The sequence below is a fragment of the Poecilia reticulata genome, chromosome 4 (assembly GCF_904066995.2).
Source record: "Poecilia reticulata chromosome 4, P_reticulata-male-v2, whole genome shotgun sequence".
Classification (NCBI taxonomy): Eukaryota; Metazoa; Chordata; class Actinopteri; order Cyprinodontiformes; family Poeciliidae; genus Poecilia; species Poecilia reticulata.
The window spans coordinates 33,603,576-33,621,154 of NC_088833.1; the positions used below are offsets into that span (position 1 = coordinate 33,603,576).

The 17,579-nt window shown below is 42.2% G+C and overlaps 1 protein-coding gene across 5 annotated transcripts; it reads right to left on the reverse strand.

Annotated features, from left to right (window-relative positions):
* Positions 1-776: 776 nt before the first annotated feature.
* On the reverse strand, positions 777-17,417 carry LOC103464216 (leucine-rich repeat-containing protein 24-like). Of its 5 annotated transcripts, none has more exons than XM_008408176.3 (9): positions 15,510-17,414; positions 13,271-13,320; positions 12,978-13,162; positions 12,794-12,880; positions 12,299-12,490; positions 8,509-8,677; positions 7,312-7,574; positions 6,020-6,571; positions 777-2,923 (listed from the first exon to the last, which is right to left on the reverse strand). In XM_008408176.3, the coding sequence occupies exons 3-9, from the start codon at positions 13,143-13,145 to the stop codon at positions 2,516-2,518; spliced, it is 1,839 nt and encodes a 612-aa protein (XP_008406398.1). In that variant the 5' UTR covers positions 13,146-13,162; positions 13,271-13,320; positions 15,510-17,414; the 3' UTR covers positions 777-2,515. The 5 variants fall into 5 exon arrangements, with proteins under 5 accessions (XP_008406398.1, XP_008406397.1, XP_008406400.1 ...); XM_008408175.3 differs by having other exon boundaries at positions 13,663-17,414; XM_008408178.3 differs by having other exon boundaries at positions 777-2,920; positions 13,271-17,417.
* Between the last annotated feature and the right edge of the window lie 162 nt (positions 17,418-17,579).

Genomic DNA, 17,579 nt, shown 5'->3' on the forward strand with positions numbered 1-17,579 from the left:
GCCAAAAAGCGAAGCTCTCGATTTACCGGTTGATCTACTTTCCCACCCTCATCCATGGTCATGGGCTTTGGGTCATGACCGAAAGAACGAGATCACGGGTACAAGCGGCCGAAATGGGTTTCCTCCGCAGGGTGGCTGGGCTCTCCCTTAGAGAGAGAAGCTCGGTCATCCGGGAGAGACTCTGAGTAGAGCAGCTGCTCCTCCACGTCGAGAGGAGCCAGTTGAGGTGGCTCGGGCATCTGGTCATGATGCCTCCTGGATGCCTCCCTGTTGAGGTGTTCCAGGCACGTCCCACCGGGAGGAGGCCTCGGGGAAGGAGCTGGAGGGACTATGTCTCTTGGCTGGCCTGGGAACGCCTTGGGATTCCTCCGGAGGAGCTGGAAGAAGTGGCTGGGGAGAGGGAAGTCTGGGCCTCCCTTCTGAAGCTGCTGCCCCCGCGACCCGACCCCGGATAAGCAGAAGAAAATGGATAGATGGATGGCATGGCAGTATTGCTACTGCTCAACTGCTACAAAGTTGTGTGTTAGAGATCCTACGATGCATTCCTTGGTTGTGATGGGTGTTTGTTTGCCTGCTGCCTTCCTCAAGGATATATGCTATCCTAGAGTTGTGCCCACAGATTTACAAAGAATCTCTGAGCTAAGCCTGACTTAGCTCTTGGCTCAGTATCAAATGTGTAAAAATCATATACTACTGAGAAACAATGTTGTGATGTTGCTATGACATGATTCAGACATGTTTTGGTTCATGGATTAACATCAAGTAAACTTTGGGACTCATCTTTAGACCTTTATTTACAAAGTTCTTTCTTTCATGTTCTAAAGCACAAATGGCACATTTTGAACAAAGTTTCGAAACATAGCTTTTGGTTTATCCAAAAATTACTGAAATCTACATGTTCTAGACCATCCATTATTCAGTCTACCTCTGTTGCAGAGGCCCACACCGATTAAAATCCAAGTTGTCATTGATTCAAGATGGACCTACACACATGGACAAAATTTTGATGCCCCTCGGTTAATGAACGAAAAACCCACAATGGTCACAGAAATAACTTGAATCTGACAAAGGTGATAATGAATAAAAATTCTATGAAAATAAATAAATGATGCTTCAACAGAATTAAGTTAAAAAATTAACTCATGAAACAGCCCTGGACAAAAATGATGATAATGTGATCAAATAAAGGGACATGTTAAATGATGGTGTATCCACTTGATTACATTCTTGTAATCAACGGGCCTATATATAGAGCTACAGGTAGTCACTCTGCTGTTTGGTGACATGGTGTGTATCACACTCAACATGGACCAGCAAAAGCAAAGGAAAGAGTTGTCTCAGGAGATTAGAAAGAAAATTATAGACAAGCACAATAAAGGTACATTTTATAAGACCATCTCCAAGCAGCTTGATGACTACAGTTGCACATATTACTCAGATATTTAACATCCATGGATTGTTCTTGGATTGTTCTAAAGAGACCTTCTATGAACCCTTACCTGAATCCGACTGAGCATCATTGGAAAGAGCTGAAACATGACATCTGGAAAAGGCTTCAAATCTGAGACAACTGGAGCAGTTTGCTCATGAGGAGTGGCCAAAATACCTGCTTAGAGGTGCAGAAGTCTCATCGACAGTTGTAGGAATCGTTTGATTGCAGTGATTTCCTTGAAAGGTCGTGCAACAAAATATTAAGTTAAGTGTACCATCATTGGTGTCTAGGCCTGTTTCATGAGTTTATTTTTTTACATAATTGTTAAAGCATGTTTGAAAAGCAATGTGTCGCTTTCATTTATTTTCATAGAATTATTTTTTATCACCTTTGTCAGATTCAAGTTATTTCTGTGACCACTGTGGGTTTTTCTTTCATAAAGTGAGGGGTACCAACAATTTTGTCCACATGTGTAAATGTTGGGGGAGGAAAGAATGGAAAAACCCTGTTTTTTTATTACCCAGAATGTAACATCAAGTTATAATGATGATAGCAGCAAGAGATCAGATATTTGAATCAGATTTCAAATATTTTATCTATATCTACAAAACTCTAGTTTTGTCCACCTGATCTAACTGTACATCCTTCTAGTGGCTCAACAAAATTCCTGTACATCGATGAACATGTTATCCAACCACACAAGCTTTCCCTAGAACTTAACGGGAAAAACTTTATAGCGTGGTCAACTTTTCACCAGTTTCTTTCCACACTAATAGTGTAGGTCTTCTGATGTCATGGTCTCATAAAGATGAGGCCAGCCCCAGAGCTCCCCTCCAAAACCAGTATTTAGTAGCAGGTAACCCAATAGACTATCAGAGCACTCATCATACAGGTCCATCAGATGTGGTTTACGTCTGAACTGTTTTCAGGTTGTGAGCTTTATCTCGTTCAGGATTGTTCAAGTCAGTCCTGGGTGAGTCTGGTGTTCCAGAACGCGTCAGCAGGGGGAGCCTTTATCGTTCATCGCTAAATGAAACCACGAGGTTTTTCAAAGGTTTTTCAGTTCTGTCTGTCTGCAGTCCTTTAGCAGTGGATCTCATAAGCTATCTGAGATTCCATAAACACCCCACTGTGGTTGAGAAACAACCCTTCAGCCTCTGATGTGATAATAGGCTCTGCTTCCCCTCCTTCCCCTGCGATGCGTCTCATGGTTCGAATGTCAATCTCTTGCTGCTCCTGTTTGTTCTGAGGGACAGTGGGATTTGTAGTTTTGCCTGGCCCAATGGACAGGGTTTGGCTGGATGTGTCAGATGGTGCGTGGCAGTCCAGATTGGTAGTGGAGACTGCTGTGGGCAGAGCAGGGGGAAGCACAGGCTTGGCTCTGTTCAGTACATACATTTCATGGCCTTGCTCATCGCGGTACTCTTCTAGCTGGGCAAAGGTGGTGGGGCCGTCAGAGTAGTCATTCACGTACAGGATGCTCTCCTCCTGCTGGTTAAAATTCACCTTGATCACTTTTGGGATACAGAAATAATGGAAAACTTGAGAGGTTCACACTTTTCAAATAGCCTGTTGTATACATTTATCAGGTTAATTCATATAAGCATGTCTGTTGAAATGTCTAAGATATTTCTACAAATATTTTTTCAGCCTAAAATACTGCTTGGTAGTAACATTAATGTTACATTCCATATTTTATCCACTATAGACAGAGTGAACTGTTTTAGTTACTATAGCAAAAAGTTATCCTACAACTTATAAAGCAAACAAGCTGAATAACAGTTAAGAGATTTATAAAGGAAGATTGACACATTTCAAGCCTTTATTTATTGAAAGATTGATAATTATGGCTTACAGATAACAAAAACAAATTCAGTATCTCTTAAAAATGTAACTAGTGAAACATTAGAAGCTCAACCTAGTCAGCTAAGTGACTACAAATACCTAAGCTTTTCTTGCCCTTTAATTGGTTTCTCACTTTGGCTCAGTCAGCTACAACCATGGGGAGCACTGCTGACTGGACAGCAGTGCATGGACACCTTCACAAGGTGGTGAGACGCAATGAAGAACCAGGTTCTTCATTGCTGAAGAACCTGGTTGTTCTGAGTTATATATATCCAAGCACATTATCAGAAAATTGAGTGGAAGGAAGCAGTATGATAGAAAAAGATGCAGCAGCAACAGGGAAAACTACAGCCTCTGGGAGATTGTCGAGTGAAATCCATTCCAGTAGAGCCACACACCAACGAATAGCCACTCCTAAACCAGAGACAAGGTCAGAGGAACTGGGCTGATGCTCAATGATTCAGAGTCCTGTTTCCAAATGAAAATCAATTCTGAATTTCATGTGTAAATCAGGGTTCTAGAGTCTTGAAGAAGAGCGGAGAGGAATATAATCTATGCTGCTGGAAGGCCAGAGTGGAGTTTCCAGTGAGTAGTTTGGGTGTCATGTCATCTGCTGGTTCTGGTCCATTGGGTTTCTGAAGTCTAGAGTCAGTGCAGCTGTCTACTAGAACATTCTACTGCTCATCGTGCTATCTTCTGCTGACAAGATGTATGGAGATGCTGATGTCAAAGTACCAAAAGTTCCTTCCATAAACAGGTGTTCCTGTTCTTGATTGGCCAGCAAACTTCCTGAGTTTTAACCCCACAGAAAATCTCTGGAATGTGGACAAGACGCAACAAGGAAGATGACCTAAAGTCAGCTATCAAAGCAATATAGGCTTTCATTACACCTAAGCATTGTTACAGGTTGACCGCGTCTTTGTCATTCCACACCACGAAGGTCCTGGAAAGACTCCTGTTGGCAGTCCAGAGAGGGCCAAGCACTGCTTCAAGAAGCGCTGCGTCAGCACTTCAGGAAGCTTCATAAATCCACTGTCATATGGACAAAGCAGGCAGCACTGAGAGGATCATGTTCTTTGATTTCTTCAGTTTCTTCACAATTCAGTCTGAACTGTTTTGTCAGTTCAGAAGACAAAACAGCAGTCAGTGATGAGAGCAGTCAGCAGCCTGCTCTCATCATCATAGATCTATGACTACCTGACAAACAGACTACAGTTTGTGAGACTGAAGGACTGTGTGTCTAACCAGGTGATCAGTAGCACAGGAGCACCAAAGGGCACTTTAACTCAGACTTCTCTCATCTCCAGAAATACTCAGATGACTGCAGTTGTCTGTTGTATCAGAGATGGATAAGAAGTAGAGTACAGAGATTTGGTGGACCGCTTTGTGTCATGGTGTGGAAAAATCATCTCATCTTAAATAAACAGTCCTTTGTTTAAAGGAGATGATTGCAGATTTCAGGAGGAACAGGGTCAAAGGTAAAGCCCTATTTCCATCTTGGGGGAAAAATTGGAGCTGGTTGAGGAATGTAAATACCTCAGTGTTCATCTGGACAACAGACTGTACTGCAGTGAAGTGTCTATAAGGAGGATCAGAGCACTCCGGACATGTTGAAGAAGATAAGATCCTTCAAGGTTTGTAGCAAGATGATGCAAATCTTCTATCAGTCTGTTGTTGAGAGCATCGTCTTTTCTGCCGTCATCTGTTGGGGCAGTATCATCAGAACCAGGGACCTAAAAAGGCTCAACAACCTAATACAGAAGGCTGGTTCTGGTCTGGGGACAACTGTGGAACCTCTGGAGATGATGATGCAAAAAAGGATTTTCAAAAAAATCAAGAAAATTATGGACAACACTGATCATTCTCTTCATGAGACTGTCTTAGATTAACAGTGTCTTCAGTCAGAGGTTTCTTCAAACTTGCTGTAATACAAACTGCTGCAGGAGACCCTTCTTGTTCCCAGCCATCACCATAACTCTTTGATGAATTTGAATTAACATGTAAGAGCCATGCTCTGCATAAGAGCAAAATCATAAACATGATTTACAGCAATATTTAATGTCCCTTTTGGATCAATAAAGTATTTTTGAATTTGATTATCACAGCACGTTGATGCAGTAATTCATGAAAGAGGAGCCCACTCAAGTATTGATGCATAGAGATGTGCATATTTTTCAGAAACCTGACATTTATGCTTAAAACACATATTTTGATTGGTCTAATTTAATGTGATATTCTAATTTTCTGAGACACTGAATTTTGAGTGTTTTTTTTTTTACATGTAAGCCATATTTTTCTGTTATAACAGAAAAAAAATAGAAGCTTCAAATATTTTATTGTGTGTAATTCTTCTATTAAATAACTGTTTCAATTTCTGTGATGACTAACAAGAAATATTAAACTTTAACACAATATTTTTATTTTGTATAATAGTTCATGAACTGAATTGAAACGATATTGATTTATTTGGCTATTGCCCACTTTATAGGGAGTATGAGGAATTAGATAATGAAGAGAGAGGAAACTAACTATTTTTAAAATAAAGACATTTAGTGATGCAGTTAAAATGACTTCATATTCCTGTTCTGTTAGGAAAGTTTGTTGTTCTAATTAAGAGCAGATTAGCTCTTATTTTGTTATATATTGCTTCCAAACATCTACTAAATTTATTTACCACAGTTACAGCTGCTCAAGCAGCATCCTGCGAGCTGCTGGATATGTCATAGAATAAACAATATGCACCTTTTCAGCACCGTCGGCGTCCTTGTCCCGCTGGTGATGTCGGCTGTAGATCATGGCTACTAGCAGCAGAGCAGTCAAAGCCAGCAGGGAGATACCCACAGCGATGGCAGTCTGAGTGGCAGCTCCCAGAGCACTGAAGGCCATGCTACCCAGAGCGTATAGTGGCTCCCGGCTCACATCAGAACCCAAAACCGGGCTGTGGTTCCTCAGCCGGGGCCAAGCTGGAGAGTACGCTGAGGAAACCTGAGACCATGAAGCCCAGATTGAGGAAGAAGTGGATGAGTTGATAGCGAGCTGAAAAGTCACCCTGGCTACACCTCCTGCATTCCAGGCCTCACATTCATAAAAACCTGCGTGGGCCACAGTCACATTACTGAGGAACAGCATGCCACTGCCAGTGTCAGGGTCAAAGTACTCTCCGGCGGTCTTCTGGAGGCTGACTCTGCCTTCAGATGGCTCCTCTGACCCTTCCCCTCCTCCAGCACCCAGATCATGAACCAGACCCAGAGGGGAATCCACCACTTGACTTTGAGATGCTTTCTTCCAAGTCACCTGCAAACATGTAGAGGCTTTGAGTGCCCTTGCTGAAAATAAATACTCATCATAACACACATGTGTTGCTTCTAGCAAAAGAAGCAACACATGATTGTTGTGTGATTTGTGCATTTTTTTTAACCAAGAGTCTGACAATTCCAGCCCACAGGAATTATTTATATGGTCCTTTAGACTCCAGATGGCCACATAAATAGAACTTAAAGATAACAGTTGTGTGCTTAAATATTACTTTATTAGTCAATGCAAATTAGTTTTTAACTGTATGTTGTCAAATTATATCAGTGTGATATGATTAAAAGTTAATTTTAAGAAACATCAAATGCAGAGAAAGTTAATATTCTAACAATTTCTTAATGGGCCATCTTATCAATACATTCTGCCACAACTGGGTCTTTGAGAACATTCCAGATCTTGATTTGGCCTGAAATAAGAATGAGACATTCAGAAGTTAATTTTTTCATTCTGCTGCAGCTCTCCACCTCCAGCCTCCACCTTCACTTTCCTGAACCTTTCCAGACTGATGGAACAAATAATTTCCAAACAGTGAGAAGGTATTAAAATCTCTTTCTAAAAGTCTGAAAGTAAGTCATACCTGTTATGAAGTTTGTAACTATAATATATTCCTTATATTCCTATATATCTATTTATTAATAGGTTTAGATGGAAATGAATCTCTAATACACATTCCTGCTGAAAAACTTATTCAAATGTTGACAAAGCTGCTGTGGGATGCTTACTTGTGGCCGAGGATAGCCGGAGGCATGGCAGGACACCCTGAGGCTCTCCCCCAGATGGACTGCTAACCTTCTTGGTTCCAGCTGAACTACTGGAGGGATACACACCAGGCTGTTGAGTGGGACTTCCACGAGGCTGAGGTGGGAAAGACGTGGTGGCTCATTGCAGACCAGCCGGCGTTCGGCAGAGCTGAGCAGACGCTGACCATCTTCATCAATCCACCTCCTCAGCCAGTGGAGAGCACAATCACAGCGCCAGGGGTTATCTACAACAAAGCAACGCAGAGACAAAGACAGTAGTGAACTATAGGAATTCTTAATTAGCTCTATAGTTCCAAAAATTAAAGAACTGTCTCTTCTATAAAGTAACTAGATTGCCTTACTTTAAACTCTTGTGCTGGTATGCCATGCCAGAGTTTATGATAGACAACTCTTCTTGAACTACCAGCGTACTGCATAGGAAACACTTCTGACCAGGGCTGGCCCAAGGCAAAGCAAACTAAGCAGCCGCTTAGGGCCCCAAGGCCACTGGGGAGCTGATCAGTGGAGCTGATTTTCTTTTTTTGTAATAATTTCTGTGTCATTAAAATATCAAAAACACACAATTTCACCATGAAGTGATTTGTTTGTCAACATATTTCTCATTTAAGTATTTCTGGAAGGGCCACTGATATGAACTTCACACTAGATATCAGCAGCTACTCAAGTAATTAAGAATATTGAAGTCCAGTCCAGTCTAGAATTATCTAGAATTATTAGTAAAGTCAAGAATTATCTTTCTCATAATGTCCTTGGAAGGGTTAGTCATTTTTTATTACTGCTAAACTGGACTACTGCAACTCCCTGTTTTGTGAGATTGAATAGTCTCTTGTTCAACATCTACAGCTGGTTCAGATTTCAGCTGCCTGTCTGCTAATGAGGACAAGACGATGTGAACCTTTCACCCCGATTCTTTATTCACCTCATTGGATCAATGTTTCTTTTTAGAATTCTTTCTCAGATCTTGTTTTAATTTTCAAATGTTTGTGGTAAAGCCTTTTTTTCTGATGACAACTTCAACAAGCCTGTTTGTGTGGAGAGTCTAACTTGTTCAGATATGATTCTGGTCTATTTTTCTACACAAAGTATTCTCTAAGTGTGTTCGATGTTCATTTCATCCCTGTGTGTCTGAAGTTATAAAAAAAAAAAATCTAGTCTCACCTGTAATCCGCAGTACCTGCAGGCTAACCAACGGCTGCAGGGATGTAGGACCAATGGTGTGGAGGTTATTCCTGCTCAGGTCCAGCAGAGCCAGAGAAGTCAAACCAAACAGAGCCTTGTCTGCTATCATCTCTACGCTGTTCTGCTGCAAGTGGAGCTCCTGCAGACGCTGGGGATAAATGCAGACTTTAAATCACCAACATGAGCAGAAAGTACTGCTTAAGCATAATCATTATGGAATAATTTCAGATGGTTTAGTTTGCTTCAACAAACTAAACCATTTTCCATACTCCTTTTTGCATGAGCTGGTTTTGGATGGTGTGTCATCACATACTGATGTTTCTGAACAGCTTCACCTGATCCAGAAAAACTACACACACACATGCTCACACACTGCAGCTTGAACCTCTGGTATTTGTTCTAATACTTTCATCATTCCTTGTACACTCACCGGCCACATTATTAGACACAGCTGTCCAACTGCACATTAGTGATTGGGAGCAACTCCATGCATTTGGGCATGTAGACAGGGCCAAGACTAACTGCTGCAGTTCAAACCGAGCTTCAGAATGGAGAAGAAAGGTGACTTTGAACGTGGCATGGTTGTTGGTGTCAGACGGGCTGGTCTGAGTATTTCAGAAACTGCTGATCTACTGGGATTTTCATGCACAACCATCTCTAGGGTTTACAGCAGCAGAAGACCACAATGGGTGCTACTCCTGTGAGTTAAGAACAGGAAACTGAGGCTACAATTCACACAGGCTCACCAACATTGAACTCCAGAAGATTGGAAAAACGTTGGAATTTGGTGTCAACAACATGAAAGCATGAATCCATCCTGCCTTGTATCAACGGTTCAGGCTGCCGGTGATACAATGGTGTGGAGGATATTTTCCTGGCACACTTTGGGTCCATTAGTACCAATTGAGCATCGTGTCAACGCCACAGCCTACCTGAGTATTGTTGCTGACCATGTCCATCCCTTGTTGTTGCACAACACCTCCCTCCCCTTCTCTCTCTCTCTACTTCCCCTTCTCAGAGGAGGGAGATGTGCAGCCAGCTCTCCATCTAACGGGTAATTTGAGTTTTCTAAATCTGATGGGATTTTACCCTGTTCAGAACTGAGTAAACTCTGTTTAAGCTGGCATCGAGAAAGACTAGCCTGGTTTCTAACGACCTCCCCCTCCAGATGTTCCACCTTCTTCACCCTGTGAATTAGCCAGATTGAGCAGCCTGCAACCAGCTAGCTTCACAGAGCACACCTGTTAACGGTCGCTCTTTCTCTTTATTACAACTTGCACTTGTTACTGAACCAGGTTGGTTTTAGTGACTCGTGCGAGTCCCAAGGGTGTTGTTTTAATTTTGGCTAAAAGCAACCTATAAAACATTTTCTACTTTTTCCTCCCAGAATCAAACTTCATAGCTATTTCACAACCATCAAAGAACTTTAAGGTGACTCATTAATTGAATGTCCACAACATCTTTTAGATTTTCTTAATGCTAATTATTTTATTAGTAAGGCAATTTTGCAAGGGTCAGTACAGCTTAATTCAGTAGCAGAAATAATCAAATAAGTAAAATCAATAATCTAGCCTATCTTTCCCTAATGCTGACACTGAGAACTAAAAGAGGGAAACTTTGAGAGAGACGGACAGAGTTTGGCATTTTGAACCCCAGAACTGGCCTGATGATGAAGAAGGTGTTGCAGCAGCAGGAGGTTCCCAGTACAGGAAGAGTACTGACTTAGAGCGGCAGGTCTCGGGCATCAGGGTGACTTCCTCATGCGCGTAGCGGTCCTCAGCTTCCTGTCTTGCAGCTCTGTAGCTCCCTTCTCCTCGTCTCACGATCTTCCTGGTCCCACGGAAGGAACACACCAGTTCTTCCTCTTTGCCTTTGTTCTTTGCCTTTGTCTTTATCTTTGTCTTTGTCTTTATCTTTATCTTCATCTTTGCCTTGGTCTTTGTCTTTGGGGGTCTAAACCCAGCTGATGAGAGAAGTGCAATTTGAAACCACATGTTGCTGGGCTAACGGGTTGGTCCCCATGTGCAGAACAGTCTCCGGCTCTGTGGCCCCGGCTCTTCTTCAGCTGCAGAGTTCTTTGTCCATCTCGGTCTTGGCTCCAAGCTCTTTTGCACCCACCTTATAAAGGGTTTATCCACCTTTTGGTGCGTTAGCATTGGCTAGCTTTGTTGCTGTGCCTGTCTCATTGGCTGACTGCTTGGACAGATGATCTCATATCCATCACCTTGGAGACCTCATGACCTGATGTCTGTTTTAATGTCCCCAAGTTGCTCAACAGTTCCTCCTACCTCTGTTTCCTGCCCAACCTTTTCTTAGGCAAGTTGAAGTTTAGCAATAAGGCCTTAGTCACCTCCGCTCTCCTATCAGTTCCTCCGTTCCCCTGACCTTTCACCTACCATCTACCTCCAACACAACATCAGTGACCTTTAATTACAGTTACAACATTTTACACCTTTTCAAGTTCAATGTCAAAATCACATTTATAACCTTTTTGATTTAACATTCATTTATAATGTTATAATAACCACAACTTATTAGTTACTCTTATTACAATCATAATGTGAGTTATTACAGACACTTCTGACAAGAAACCAAGAATAATCCATTATTGTAATTATCTGATACCAAATTACAGTTACTTGTTTCACCTTTAAGTACTTCCACAAGTGTAAGAGTAAGTGTAAATATTCTTATAATCAAACCAACATCAACCACTGGTTAAACCGATATTAATTATTGGCATAATTATAAGTCATTATTATAAGCATTTTACTCTGGGTTTTATCCAATTACTCAAAATGTTTAGATTTTATTCTTTAAAAACCTTTAATGCTTTAAAATAAGGAATGGTCTGAACTATTTTTAGCCTGATGCAAGATAGAAACTTCCCCTTTTCTTCAGAAAACCAGCTCTTCCTGTTTCATGACTCTCTTTCTGCCTGACTTTGATTTTTTATGATTAAATAGAAAAAAGTAGAATTAAAGCAAAGTTTGCAGGACACAATAACAACACACACAACCAGATTCATTTTATTACCGTCTGACTCTACTGTTGGGTCTTGATGTCACCTGTGTAATTAATTTTAAGGTAATTTTATTTATTATTACTATTAAACTAAAATCTCCAGCATGGAGAAGTGGGATGAGCTCGACTTTTCTCGACACCCTTTATGACCACAGTGTACCACCTTCTGATGGATACTTCCAGCAGGATAACGCACCATATCATAAAGCGTGAATCGTCTCAGACTGGTTTCTTGAACACGACAAAAAACCAATGGCCTCCATAGTCACCAGATCTCAATCCAATAGAGCATCTTTGGGTTGTGGTGGAACGAGAGATTCACATCATGGATGTGCAGCCGACAAATCTGGAGCAACTGTGTGATGCCATCATGTCAATATGGATCAGACTCTCTGAGGAATGTTTCCAGTACCTTGTTGAATCTATGCCACGAAGGATTAAGGTAGTTCTGCCGTTTTCAATTTAGAATGATGTGGAGATTACAAGATGTGGAGATTACACCTGCCACTTTTATAGGGAAACTGCTCTTGCTGACAAGCTATGAGCACATGTCTCCTCATGGACAGTTTAGATAAAACTGTCAGTTTCTCACTGATTATCTTAATAGAGTGCATATGTACAACTTCTCAGATCTAATCTCTTTGGTTTCATATCTTTGTTCACTGTCTGAGAAATAGAGGATGTGCAAATTTATTCATTTAAATGTAGCTTCATGAAAGCTTCAGTGTGTTCCGATATGTTTTACCTGTAAATCCTGGAAGGTGTAGTCCAGCAGGCGTGTGATATCATTTCCTGACAGGTACAGTATGCGGAGCTGTTCGAGCCCCTGAAGCATGTTCGGTGTGAGCAAGTGGATCCGGTTTCCGTTCAGGGCGAGCTCCAACAGCTGGCTCTGGTCCCGAAAAGAGCCAGGCTCCACACCTGAAATGGTGTTGTTCTGCAGGAGGGATAGAAAAGGAAAATAAACTAAAATATATTTGTATACATATTTCATATTTTCAAATCAGGCCCATGTGTTAACTGATTCTACCCATTGGTTAGCATACTGGAGCATGTGCAGATTTATACCACTAAACCTGATATCCCAAGATTGAATTCCAAGTTTGCATGTTTCCCTGTGCGTGCACTGGTTCTCTCGTTACCCCAGCTTCCTCCAAAAAACATGACTGCTGAAATCTGATAATGTCCCAGTGTTTAACCTGCAAGAATGTCAGTGGAGTTAAGTTTGTCCGCTTGTTACCTGCAGATACAGATAATGAAGGTGCTTCAGCAGCGTGAGGTCCACTCGACGAATCTGACTGATCACATTGTCCTGGAGGAAGATGGTCTGAGAACAGAAACAGAGCATAATAAAACATGATGGTGAATGTGTTTCCATTACTACTAATAAACAGCAACCTGTGGCAAGCAGAGAAGGGAATTACCTGAGTGGAAGTAGGAATGAGTCGGGGGATATCCCTCAGGTCGGTGGAGCCACACTCCACAGTGAGGCTGTAGCAGCGGCAGCCAGCAGGACAGGGAGAAGACACACCCAGAGACGGGCGTGGGGACAGGAGCAGGAGGGACAAGAGAAGCACAAACCCCACAGCCATAACATTGAGAGGCAGGACTGAGGAAGAGCGCAGAGCAGAGCATTCATCAGCCTCATCACATCGGGTCTTTATTGCTTTATCTCATTTATTGTTTGGAACACATGTTCCCATCATCATTCACCTACTATTTTAGTTGAGGTGTTGCTGAGCACTGATCACAGATGAGGGAAATATTCTGCACATAAAACCAAAAGACTGCAATCATAAAAAAGGCAAGTTAAAAACTAAACACTATCACTGCTTTAGATTTAAGAGAGAAAGTATCAGCCTGGTGCTGTGGAACAATTGGACATCATATCCAGGTGTGCTTTAACACAGTCCATGGAAGAGAAAAATCAGCAATGAGCTCAGTGAAGCAAATGTGTTCCCTCTTGTTTTGGTCTGGCTAGCAGGCCGTATCCATCTATTTCCATCACTGGTACATCACTCAACAGGGAGAACAATTATTCCCAACAACAAAAGATCTCAAACAGCAGCCAGCAGGACTTACTTAAGATAAGAATGTGAAGGGAATTACCTGAGTGGAAGTAGGAATGAGTCTGGGGATATCCCTCAGATATGATGGATATGATGTCCTTCTGGGGGCCTCTCCCCAGAAGTCTGGGCCTTCCTTCTGAAGCTGCTGCCCCCACGACCCAACCCCAGATAAGCGGAAGAAAATGGATGGATGTTTTTTCTTACACTTTATTTAAATATGATCATGTCTGATATTGCATTAACTGAGCTCAGTTAACAGGTCAAAGGTTAAAATTCTTGACACAACAAATGCAACTTGTTTGGCAGGGTTAAAGGACAAACAGAATAAGAACAAAGTGAGGTATATGTTGCATCAGACTGAACCAAAACTCTTAAGGCACAACATGCTTTAGACAGATGAGACCGAACTAGAGATGCCAAGCCATGAAGCACACAACCAGGTTTAGGGTTAGGACTCATACCAGCTGACAAGCACAATGGTGAAACTCTGTGCTGCAACCTTAAGAGTTGGACATAAATATATCTTTGCAAAACTTTCAATGAACTCATGCAATATTGTTTGCTCACCGCAATCTTTGGCTTTGCAGTGAGGGTGGTGTGAGGTGTGGTGTGCCAACACCACTGTGTCGGCACAGTGGTGTCGGCACCACTGTGCCGACACAGTGGTTCCACCAGTACTACTGACTGAAACTACACCATCATCAATCATCAAACAACATGAGAAAAAATTCTATTTTTATGCTTAGGACACTCAGCTTTATCATGATGTTTCCAATCACAGGCATGATTTTTAGACATAAAAATCCAGATGACTAAATTTCAGCCTTTAGAATGTTTAGAAGTTGTTTTTGTTTAGAACACAACTTCTGAAAAATAATAAAGCTCCATCATACATCAGAGTTCTGATTGGTCCATATGTCCCTAACACTGAACTTGTTGAAGAACCTAAGATCCTTCCAGGTTTGCAGCAAGACACTGCAGATCAGTCTGTTGTTGAGAACATCTTCTCTTCTGCTATCATCTGTTGGGGCAGCAGCATCAGTTCTGTTGTTCTGTTCTGGTTCTGTTGTGGGGATGACTGTGGAACCTCTGGAGATGCTGATGCAAAGAATAATTCTTAAATTATGGACAACACTTCATGAGACTCCTCATGAGACTCCAGTGGGAAGGCAGAGTGTCTTCAGTCAGAATCTTCTTCAGATTCAGTGCAGTACAGACTGCTAGGGTGTTCAGATCTCACAGATAGGGCGAGATCCGAAGAGCTTTCCTGCCAACAGCCATCTGAGCTACAACATTTAATTTCCCTTTGGGATTAATAAAGTATTTTTGAATTGAACAAAATGAGTTTCCAATATTTTTATATATTTTCATAATATAAAAATGTTCTAAGTCACTGAATTTTAGGTTATCTTTAGGCCATAATCAACATGACAAAAAATAAAGGTTTTAAATCACAATGTGGAACAACTCTATGTGAATTTCACGTTCTGAAATGAAAATATGGGGAAAAAAATAAACGTACATACATATTTTTTTTACATTTTCAAATTTTGAATTATACTCGTACAAGTCTCCTAGGAAACTACTGACAGAACGAGGTACTGTTTTCTTTGTATCTGTTGGACGTGAAAGTACTGCTGTTGATCAATACCTCTAACATGATAATATGGCTATAAAGTGATGAATGTTAATCTAAGGTGGCAGAAAGTCTAAAGTGTTTTTCACTCGGAACCATAGTGAGTTCCGAGTGAAATCTATGCGCACCAGCATGCGCATAGATCCAACACTGCAGCAGAACCAGACATATGTCCGGGCTGCAGCAGCTCACAGCGGCGGACCTTGAAGAGGGAGAGAAACGGATTCTGCACAGCGACCCATTGGATTTACCTGATCAGGCCCGACAGGACTCTGGTGGCGTCGCCTGTCTCCAGTCAGAGCAGAAGCTGAACGACTGCAGGGACGCGGTATGGAGCGGCAGGCGGTAATGGAGCAGCCACCGAAGCTGGTGTGTGAAAGGGGGAAGGAACGGGGGGAACAGACGGACCCGGCTCATGCGGTTATGTTAAATCCCATTATCCGGCTGGCTTTCCAGCCCGTCTTCCAGCGCATCCTCCCATCTAGTAGGAGCAAGCTGCTGCGTCTGCCCCTCCCCCACTCCACTCAGCATCACACCTCCTACACCAGTAGATGCTCTTGTTTATTTGGTAACAAAGATGGTGCCTAATAAAGTCTTGCTACAGATTACTTACATTAGCACATTTCCATCAGGTTAAGTAAAAACCAGAGTAAATAAATCTAGGTATATGTTGTATACGCCTCTAAAGAAGACGCTCTTCCTTTTACCGGCTGTCGGTTAAACCAGAGGAAAACGGAGTTCTCAGTTGATGTTTCAATTTCCTTTAGCTTAAGATCGGAGCTTTGTTGAAATCTGCATAGATCCTGGAAACACTTGAGACATTCATGGAGGCCTAATTGCCCATAGCACGTCAGTTTTCTAGTTTATTTTTGTCATGTGATCCATGAACCACAATCACAATATATCCCATTGGCTGTTGCAATGTTTTCTTACAAAATAAAGAACTGCTGTTGATGATAAATGAGAGCATACATTAGTGTCATTCAGCCGTTTCATTTCAATGTCGATAGAAACAGGTTCACCAAGCAGATCCTGCTGTTAGGAGCGGGGAGGTGCCTCCTGGACATCTCCCCTGTGAGGTGTTCCGGGCACGTCCCACCGGGAGGAGGCCTCGGGGAAGACCCAGGACACGCTGGAGGGACTATGTTTCTCGGCTGGCCTGGCAACGCCTTGGGATTCCCCCGGAGGAGCTGGAAGAAGTGGCTGGGGAGAGGGAAGTCTGGGCCTCCCTTCTGAAGCTGCTGCCCCTGCGACCCGACCCCGGATAAGAGGAAGAAAATGGATGGATGTTTTTTCTTACACTTTATTTAAATATGATCATGTCTGATATTGCATTTAACAATGTCTGAAAGTGTCCATCCACAGAGGTGTAGATAAAGAGGCTGCACGACAGCAGACCTGAGTTCCTCAGTGATCACTGCACTGTCCCAGCTCATCTTTGATCCTAGTTAAAAAGTTTGGTTAAAGAGCTATTCCACTGGATCAATTCCCAGTGTATTTCACCTGAAGAAACTGTGATCATTACTTCATTATTAAAACCAAAACCAAATGCCATTTATTATTGCATGATAAATAGGAAAACCTGTTTTCCCACCAAGCTTGCTCTTGATCATCCGTCCTTTGATCAAGTCTTGCTGAAGTTCACCATCCAGCGTCTGTTCAACCATTCATTTCATTTTGATATAAAAGCTGAAAGTAAATAGTGTTTGGATAAGTTGACATAAAAGAGGGTGGGTCTGGCCACACTTGGTTCTTCATTTTTAATTTTTTTATACCAATTTCACATCTGATTAAATGTAATGTTCATTGCTCGTTTCATAATTGATGAGGTAGTTTTCATAATGTAAAACACTTATTGCTGAAATGTGCTACACAAATAAACTTAACTTGCCAAAATCTGAACACAATGAAATCATTTTAGTATTTAGTTTTTTCTGCGATCTACGTTCCCACCCTCATCTATGGTCATGAGCTTTGGGTCATGACCCAAAGAACGAGATTGCAGATACAAGCGGCTGAAATGGGTTTTCTCCGCAGGGTGGCTGTGCTCTCCCTTAGAGATAGGGTGAGAAGCTCGGTCATCCGGGAGGGACTCGGAGCAGAGCCACTGCTCCTTCATGTCAAGAGGAGCCAGTTGAGGTGGCTCGGGCATCTGGTCAGGATGCCTCCTGGACACCTCCCTGGTGAGGTGTTCCGGGCACGCCCCACTGGGAGGAGGCCTCGGGGAACACCCAGGACACGCTGGAGGGATTACGTCTCTCGGCTGGCCTGGGAACACCTTGGGATTCCCCCGGAGGAGCTGGAAGAAGTGGCTGGGAAGA

Excerpts from the sequence above, each read along its gene's own strand:
- LOC103464216 (XM_008408176.3), bottom strand. The coding sequence starts at position 13,145 with ATGGCTGTGGGGTTTGTGCTTCTCTTGTCCCTCCTGCTCCTGTCCCCA. Across the intron at positions 12,881-12,977 it reads TCATTCCTACTTCCACTCAG|ACCATCTTCCTCCAGGACAA; the intron begins GTAATTCCCTTC and ends TTCTGTTCTCAG. Across the intron at positions 8,678-12,298 it reads ACACCTTCCAGGATTTACAG|CGTCTGCAGGAGCTCCACTT; the intron begins GTAAAACATATC and ends ATTTATCCCCAG.